Source organism: Miscanthus floridulus, chromosome 4 (assembly GCF_019320115.1).
Source record: "Miscanthus floridulus cultivar M001 chromosome 4, ASM1932011v1, whole genome shotgun sequence".
Taxonomy (NCBI): Eukaryota; Viridiplantae; Streptophyta; class Magnoliopsida; order Poales; family Poaceae; genus Miscanthus; species Miscanthus floridulus.
The window spans coordinates 43,270,255-43,279,942 of NC_089583.1; the positions used below are offsets into that span (position 1 = coordinate 43,270,255).

Consider the following 9,688-nt stretch of genomic DNA (forward strand, 5'->3'; position numbering starts at 1 on the left):
AGGAACGTGTGTTCCTGGCTGGATATAATGAAGGTGCATGGATCCTGGACACGGGCACTACAAACCGCATGATAGGAAATCGTGACGCACTATCAAGTGTTGACGAAATCATGCATGACACAGTGTGGTTCGAAGATGGGTCCACAGTCAAAATTCAAGGCATTGGCGCTGTGGCAGTTGCTAGGAAGAACGAGGAACACCGAGTGCTCACTGAAGTATACCTTATACCATCCTTGAAGTGCAATATCATAAGTCTTGGATAGTTGGAGGAAGCTGGGTGCCGTGTCGAGATCAACAACGGCGTCGTGCAAGTGTTTGAGCGCTGACAAGCTGTACAGCAGCATCGCGGCATCCTAATAAGGGCGGAGAGGAGAAACCGGTTGTATGTCATGAAGCCGAAGCTGACATCTCCGATCTATCTACTGTCTAAGATGGAGGAGGCTACATGCCTATGGCATGCTAGATACGAGCACCTAAATCTCAGGTCGTTGCATGAGCTAGCGTCAAAGGAGATGGTGCAGGGTTTGCCCTGGATCCGTAGGGTGGAGTAGGTGTGCGATGGTTGTGTCCTTGGTAAATAGCACAGGACACCATTTCCTCGAGCTTCGGCATACCGTGCAGCTGCTGGACTCGAGCTAGTGCATGGAGATCTGTGTGGGCAAATAACACCACCCACACTAGGAGGCAAGTCCTACTTTCTCTTGATCGTAGATGACTTCAGTCGATATATGTGGCTCAAGCTGTTGTCAACTAAGGATGAAGCATTGGTGTACTTTAAAAAGGTTGTAGCGGTGGCTGAAGTGGAGTCAGGACATTGGCTAAAAGCTTTCAGGACTGACTGTGGGGGTGAGTTCAACTCAGGTGCGTTTGTGACATTCTACAGCGATCATGGCATGAAGCACAATACCACCACACCCTATACACCTCAGCAGAATGGTGTAGTTGAACGACGGAACCAGTCTGTTGTTGAGATGGTGCATTGTTTGCTAAAAGCAATGAAGGTGCCAGCCAAGTTTTGGGGTGAGGCTGTGAAAATAGCTGTGTACTTGTTGAATCGAGCACCAACCAAAAGTCTGAATGGCAAAACTCCATATGAAGCTTGGTTTGATAAGAAGCCCGGAGTCAAACACTTACGCGCGTTTGGTTGTACAGCATATGCTAAGAAGCTGGGAACCAGGGTTAACAAATTGGCTGACAGATCCATTCTAGGTGTAATGTTGGGCTATGAGCCAAGAGCAAAAGGGTATCGCATATATGATCTAGAAAAGGATAGGTTGATGATAGCTAGAGATGTTATTTTTGATGAGAAGAGACCATGGAATTGGGAGAGCAGCAGAGCGGGCAGTGGAGCACCAGCACCTTATACCTTCATGGTTTAGTTTCCAGATACTATACATGGTTCGATAATAGACCTTGATTCAGAATTGGATGCTGATTCATTCAGTGGTGCACTATCTCCGGCCGCATCTACTAGTTCAATTCCACCGCAGGGAGAGTTGGGTGGATCCCCACCACATACTCCGCTCTCTAGTGCAGCTTCACAGCCGACACATCAAACTCAGTGGGCAACTCCTCCTTCGAATGCTTCTACAGGAACAAATAAAGCCTCGAGGAGGTACAGGATAGTTGCAGACCTGTTAGATTCAATAGAGGAGATGGACGATGTTGAGTACAGTGGATTGTGCTTGGTTGCAGCCAGTGAACCTGGTTCTATTGAAGAAGCCATGACTAAAGATTGCTGGAGAAAAGCTATGAAGGTCGAGATGCAGGCCATAGAAGAAAATAAAACCTGGGATGTCAGTGAGTTGCCAAGGGACAGAAGGCCATAGGCCTAAAGTGGGTTTTCAAACTAAAAAAGGATCCTGATGGCAAGATAGTTAAGCACAAAGCTAGATTAGTAGCTAAGGGTTATGCTCAAGTGCAGGGAGTGGAGTTTGGGAAGTGCATCATATGGATGTGAAATCAGCCTTCCCCAATGGAGACTTAGTAGAATCTGTGTATGTGAAGCAGCCCCCTAGTTTCATTGTGCGCAGAGGCGACAAAGTTCTGAAGCTCAGGAAGGCGCTTTATGGCTTAAGATAGGCACCAAGGGCCTGGAATTCTAAGCTAGATAAAGAGCTTATTGCTCTTGGTTTTGTGAAAAGCAAGTTGGAGCATGCTGTGTATAGGAGAGGTAACAGAGACTCTTTTCTCATTGTGGGGGTGTATGTTGATGATCTAATCATCTTAGGACCATGTGTTGGTGATATTGTGCAATTCAAGTTGGAGATGAAGAAAAAGTTCAGCATGAGTGATCTAGGTCTCCTAAGTTACTACCTAGGCATTGAGGTAAGGCAAGGAGATGATGGAATCACATTGAGCCAGAGTGTATATGCGAGCATGATATTGGAATCTGCAGGAATGTTGAACTGCAATCCAAGTGCTACACCAATGGAGTCTAGGCTCAAGCTCTACAAGAGAATGGAGGATGAGGTTGTGAGACCAATAGAGTACAGAAGCATAATTGGCAGCCTGAGATATATTGTCAATACCAGACCTGATTTGGCATTTTCAGTGGGTGTTGTCAGTTGGTTCATGGAGGCACCAAGTCAGGCTCATTAGGGAGCAGTGAAGCAAATCTTGAGATACCTAAAGGGTACCATGGATTATGGCTGCAAATATGAACAAGACACTGAACTGAAACCCCTCTTGCTTGGGTACAGTGACAGTGATTTTGCTAGAGATCCTGAGGATAGAAAAAGCACCATAGGAGTTGTTTACTTCTTGGGAGGTAATGTGGTGACTTGGGCATCACAAAAACAGAAGATTGTCTCTCTATCTTTGTGTGAAGCTGAGTACGTAGCAGCAGCTGCGGCAGCCTACCAAGGGATATGGTTAAGCTGGTTAGTAGGTGATTTGTTGGGAACAAAGGAGGCGCGAGTAAAGCTGCTCATGGACAACATGTCTGCAATTGCTCTGAGTAAGAATCTGGTGCATCACAATAGAAGTAAGCACATTGATACAAAGTTTCACTTCATCCGTGAATGTATTGAGGAGGGCAAGGTAGAGGTGGATCACATTAGCACTGTGGATCAGTTGGCTGACATCTTTACCAAAGCTCTAGGGCGAGCAAGGTTCATGGAACTTAGGAGGGCACTCGGCGTCATTAAGCTGCAACAAGTTTAGGGGGTGAATTGTTAGCTAAATTGTTGCAGTAGTTATGTTCTTTTGTTCTGTTATCATCTAGAGTTCAGGTAGAGGATAGTGCATAGCAGAGGCGTGCTTTCCTACGACATGGTCTGGTTAAGTCAGTTGGGTTGCGCCATGGTGCGTGCTGCAGCACGTGGTGCGTGTCGCACAAGAACGGCATTACACATGGTGCGTAGCGTGGCACAGGAGATATGTGGAGGCATGTTCCGTGATCTCAACTTGTATCCATATAAATAGCAAGTAAAAGGACCTAGAAAAGCTACGTCGCTTGGCAGCAACAAACCCACGACTTTCTCATGTTCATATGAAATCTCACCGCGGTCACCGTCGTGACATTGCCGGCGTTCAAGCTCGGTGCAGGGCATCGCCTGCTCCAACATCCCTCACCATCTTGGTCATGCGGCCCCCGACGCCTGAGTCCGCGTCCCAGGTTGCCGCGCACGTTGCGCGAGGGGCCACCACTACCGAGCCCATGGGCTATGAGGTGAGCTTCCATCACCTCCCCATGGTAGACCCACCCATAGGGTGCACCAGCGTGGAGTATTTCACCTCGTAGTACATCCACCTCCACACGTCGCACGTCAGGGCCGCCCTAGTCACGCTGCCAGCGTCTGCCGCAGCGCTCGTCGTCGAGTTCATGTCGACAACCATGATCGACGTCGCCCACGAGCTCGGTGTCCCGGCATATGTCTACTTCGCGTCATCCGGAGCTATGCTCGCCCTCATGCTACAGCTGCCGGCGCTCCACGACGTGATGCCCAAGGAGTTTGGGCGTTTGGTGAGATGGAGGAAGGCCAGCACGTGCATGTCCAAGGCTTGTGTCAGGACCATTAGCACCAGGGCTTGCAAAAGGAAGGCGGCAAGAGGAAGAAGGGCCGACGCTACTGTTGGGCGTCCGACAACAGAGAAGCCGTCAACCGTTAAGCTGGGGTAGCGGCTAAGGCATTTAGGTGGAGTCGGTTCGTAACGGCGCCGTGTGAGTAACGACTGGGCATGGTATATAAACGCCTTGTAACTGATTCAATTGTCATCCAACAGAACCTGGACCTTTTTCCTAAACTAGGTAGCGTGCCCGTGTGTTGCTATGGGATAATAAAACTTTTGTACTAAAACACGGATCGCACGATAAGATAACAATACTGTGAAATTAAACACCCGTGCTAATGCTACGGCAACCTTCAATAGTACAAATCAAACATTCAAAAGAAAATATATGCATCGGTAACAAAGCGTAGATGTGGTATGTTTAAGATTCTACCAAAATCTTCTCTGCAGCTAGCAAGCATGAGATGACCGATATACCATCTGCAACTTAACCCATCAATAGCAATATTTCTTCTGGTTCCTACCGGTGAATATATGAGCTATTATTTCTCATCCCAACTCTTATCGTTTGCTCAGGACCAACAAGAACAAAATTTAATATCTAAGAAATCAAGTAAGGACGAGAAGAACATACCACATTGATCAGTTGCTGGGTGGAAATAAAACAAACTGATGTGCACCTATGTTATATCCAAAATCAGAATTGTTCAATGCTGAAATAGGTGGAAATGAGGCAACTGCTCCTCACAACAATATCCAGCTTAAACTATTATGTACCTTCCTCAAACCTGTGCTTGCCGGTCAAAATTGGCCCAGCCCCTCCCCTCCCCTCCCCTGCAACAAAAATTACAAAATAGCACAACTCATAATGTTGTAGACAAAACCTGCATTATCGGCTTCACTGACAATAGAAAAAGATATCACTGTTGGGTCCGAAATAGACTATGATATAGTTTAAAAATCAGTTATTGTAAATTGCAAGACAAAATAAGCTAGATCAACCTGGAAGCCAATAAATCAACCTTATAGTGTAGTGCCGCCTCAAAGTTTGATTGCGAAGTTTTATTTGCAGACTGTGCTGCAAGTCATCACCTGTAATATGAACAAGAGTTCAGAGGTTTAACGGATTCCTTACAATTGAATCGGTGGAGGTGCGCGTGAAGAAATCGGATGGTGACACAGATTGCAAGAGACAACGATTAGACAAGTTTAGGCCGTCGGCTTGACGTAATACCTTACATCCAGTGTCTTTGTGGATTGTATTGTGTGTGTTTAGATGAAAACGAGGGGGTTCCTACCCGCCTTATATAGCTTGGAGGTAGGGTTATAGATCGGTTATTTACATTCTGATCGGTTTACAAGATAGGAAGTTACAGATCATACAATATCTATCATATCCAAGCAGATTTCGTAGATCACCGAGGATCTTCATGTTGCCTTGTGAAGCACGTCGTCCTGTGGCATACTTCGTGTGCGTTGTCTTGCAAGCTAGGCCTCGACCAGTGGCGTGACCTGTGCATAGTCTCGTGGGCTGGGCCTCCCCTAGCGGCTCGGCTCACGTGGAGCCTTGCGGGTACTAGGAGTCATACCACCACAGTTACCAAGAGCATGACCTTATGAGGGAATTCTTGAGAGGGGCTTCAACAGGGAGTAGTGGAAGTCGTGAACTTTCTGATACCTCAAGAAAAACCTCATCGTGTTGGAGTTTGCATTCTGTAATTCATTTACATTTCTACATTTACTTTGTATTCCTTGGTGTGTGCTTTACCTTCCTTGTCTAACTTTCTAGTTTAGTTTTTTTGATAAAAAGCAATACTTTATTAGCAACATAAAGCTGATAGATGGGATAGCCAATCCCATTGTATAGAGATTACTACTGCTTAGAGGGCATCTGGTTCTATGATCATCATTGGAACACTATGTAGAAAAGGAGTTTACATGAGAGCTATCAATAAGGCCTGTGTAGCTAACTAGTGAGCCGTAGAGTTAAGCTCTCTTGGCACCTTGTAGATTCTGGAGTTGGTGGTTGAGGTGTAGTTTAGGAACTCCTGAGTAAAGAATTTGATGTTCTAGAGGCGGCGAGGACCTGTCTGTCTTGTTGAGAAATGAGGCAAGCTTCTGACAATCAGTAAGGAAAGTTGTATCCTAAATATTCATGATCTTGTTCAAATAGTAATGGAGGTGGGGATCCTGATCTTTCGTCAGGTGATGGTAACTATCGTTGTGGCGGAGAATGACACACCGATCCGGCTTTAGATCGAAAGATCGAACCCTGCAATCTTAGCACCACAGCTCCTCTGTTTATCAACCAAGTCACGGACCAGGTTGACCTCGCCAAGAAGGCTAATCCTTGCCTGTGCACCGAAGAACACAAGCAAGAACAAGAAAGAACACAACCAAATTGCAGATGAAAGATTATCTCACGAAGTTGGGGTCTCACAAACCGATGAACGGCGAAACTGTTCTTGACAGAATAATCTAAGAAAAACCTAAAACCTAATGACGGCAGTGGCGTATGATTATAAAGGTCTTAGGGTCGTCGCCTACCCTAGACGCGCCCCCTAATAGGCTAAAACACGATACATGGTCCAACAGACCAAAAGAAGGTGTCGTAGCACCCTGGCAGATTCTGGATGCTAATTTGTTTCGATGATTCCTGTTGATTCCGAAGAGCTTTTGATGTGAGACCACTTGGATTGCTTCCTTATCAAATTAGCTTTCCATACATATGTGGATCATCAAAAACGGAGTCCGAATGCGTCTTGGGTGACCAGTTTAAGGTAGACTGGTCCTGGAGGCCGAGGTAGACTCGAATTCTTGTTGGACTGGGCCTCCGGCTTGTGTTGGACGTCCTTGCTAGTCATCATCACCTCCACCACTTCCTCTAAGTCCTTCATGACCCTCTCCAATGTTCCTAAGCAAGATAACATCATTAGGTAGTAGTCTATTCTCAAAAGTATGAAAAGTATCGCTTAAGAATGAGCTAACCTCTAAATTGAGTTGTCGCTTTCGAGCCCGGGTCATTGGACCTTGTATGACATTTGGAGGATCAGCGGGTACCTCTAAAGAAGTGATGTCCTCATCATCCTCCCCCTCTTGAATTGGAGTCGTCCTCGACTCAAGCTCATCTTCTTCTCCCAAATAAGGTTTCAAATCTGCAATATTAAAGGTGGGACTAACCCCGAACTCAGGTGGCAATTCAAGTTTGTAGGCATTATCATTTATTTTCTTAATGATCTTATAAGGACCAACTGCTCTTGGCATTAATTTAGACTTACGCAGCTCAGGAAATCTATCTTTTCTTAAATGTAACCAAACCAAATCACCCAGTTCAAGTTTAATCTCTTTTCTACCTTTACTACCAACAATTCTATACTTTTCATTCATGCTTTCAATATTTGCTTTAGTTGTTTCATGCAACTTATGAATAAAATCAGCACGCTCTCTAGTATCACTATGTATTCTCTCTATGGTAGGTAAAGGCAAAAGATCAATAGGAGCACGGGGGTTAAAATCATACACTACCTGAAAAGGACTTACCTTGGTGGTGGAATGTTCCGCCCTGTTATATGCAAACTCCACATGCGGTAAACACTCTTCCCACATCTTCAAATTGTGCTTCAAAATTGCTCTCAACATGGTGGACAATGTTCGATTCACAACCTTAGTTTGCCATCAGTTTGGGGATGACATGTTGTAGAAAACAGCAGCTTGGTCCCCAATTTATTCCACAGTGTGCACCAAAAATGACTTAAGAATTTTGCATCGCGATCTGAAACAATAGTAGAAGACATACCATGCAAGCGAACGATTTCTTGAAAGAAAAGGTCAGCAATATGAATAGCATCGTCGCTCTTATGACAAGGAATAAAATGTGCCATCTTAGAAAAATGATCAACCACCACAAAAATACTATCCCTCCCCCTCTTAGTCCTTGGCAAATCCAACACAAAATACATAGATATATCAGCCCAAGGAGTAGAAGGAACAGGAAGAGGCATATACAAACCATGCGGGTTCAACCGCGACTTAGCTTTTTGACATGTGGCACACCGAGCCACGTACCGCTCTATATCTCGCCTCATCCTTGACCAAAAGAAGTGTGTGGACAGCATCTCCCCCGTCTTCTTGGCACCAAAATGTCCCATCAATCCGCCTCCATGTGCCTCCTGCCACAACAAAAGACGAAAAGAACCAACTGGAATGCATAGGCGGTTAGCTCTAAACAAAAACCCATCATTGATCATAAACTTATTACATGCACGTCCCTCTCTACAATTAAGCAACACGTCCTTAAAATCAGGATCAAGCACATATTGTCTTTTTATGATTGAAGACCAAAATCCGACAATCAAGTTGGGACAACAATGTAATCTTCTAGACAAACCATCAGCAATCACATTATCCTTCCTTTCTTGTGTTTGATAATATAAGGAAAAGATTCAATAAAATTTAACCCATTTAGCATGCCTACGATTCAGATTATTTTGAGAGACGAAGATACTTAAGCAATTCATGATCAGAATGAATAACAAATTCTTTAGGCCACAAATAATGACGCCCACTCTCTCAAAGAACGAACAAGTGCATACAATTCCTTATCATACGTGAAATAATTAAGAAAAGGGCCATGCAAATTTTTCACTAAAGTAAGCAATGGGTTTACCATCTTGCATCAAAACACCTCCAATGCCAACTCCACTAGCATCACATTCTAGCTTCAAAGTCTTACCAAGTTTGGAAGTGCAGCAATGGTGCATGTGTAAGCTTGTCCTTCAAAGTGTCAAGGACTCCTCATGTGCCTTTCCCCAATGGAACACCACTCCTTTCTTCGTCAACTCATGCAACGAGTGGCAGCAATGGTGCTGAAATCTTTGACGAAGCGGCGGTAGAAATCCTATAAGACCAAGAAAACTCCTCACCTGTGTGACGGTTTGGGGAACCGGCCAGCTCTTTATGGCTTCAATTTTCATCTCGTCCACCTCAATTCCCTATGGAGTTACAACATAGCCAAGAAGAAGAAACTTGATCTGTGCAAAAAGATGCACTTCTCAAGGTTACCAAATAAACGTGCATCACGTAAAATATTAAAAACAGCACATAAGTGATCCATATGTTCATCAAAAGACTTGCTGTAAATTGATATATCATCAAAGTAAAACTACCACAAAATGACCAATAAAAACTCTTAAAACCTCATTCATTAAGTGCATGAAAGTGCTAGGTGCATTTGTCAAACCAAAAGGCATAACTAACCACTCATACAACCCGAATTTGGTTTTTAAACGCAGTTTTCTATTCATCTCCAAGTTTCATTCTAATTTGGTGGTAGCCACTTCGCAAGTCAATCTTAGTGAAAATTATAGAACCACACAACTCATCTAGCATGTTGTCTAGCCTAGGAATAGGATGACGATACCGAATAGTAATATTATTGATGGCTCTACAATCAACACACATACGTAAAGTTCTATCTTTCTTAGGAACCAAAAGTACAGGAACGGCACAAGGACTAAGGCTTTCACGTACATACCCGCGGTCCAAAATATCTTGGACTTGCCGCTGAATTTCCTTAGTCTCCTCAGGATTGGTTCGATAGGTAGCTCGGTTGGACAAAGTCGCTCCTGGAATCAAATCGATTTGATGCTCTATTCCTCTCATAGGTGGCAAGCCC

At 44.5% G+C, this 9,688-nt stretch overlaps 1 protein-coding gene across 1 annotated transcript; it reads left to right on the plus strand.

Annotated features, from left to right (window-relative positions):
• The first annotated feature begins 728 nt into the window (after positions 1 to 728).
• LOC136548445 (uncharacterized) lies at positions 729 to 2,601 on the plus strand. The gene is made up of 3 exons (XM_066539973.1): positions 729 to 1,020; positions 1,411 to 1,800; positions 2,399 to 2,601. The coding sequence occupies exons 1-3, from the start codon at positions 729 to 731 to the stop codon at positions 2,599 to 2,601; spliced, it is 885 nt and encodes a 294-aa protein (XP_066396070.1).
• Positions 2,602 to 9,688: the final 7,087 nt, after the last annotated feature.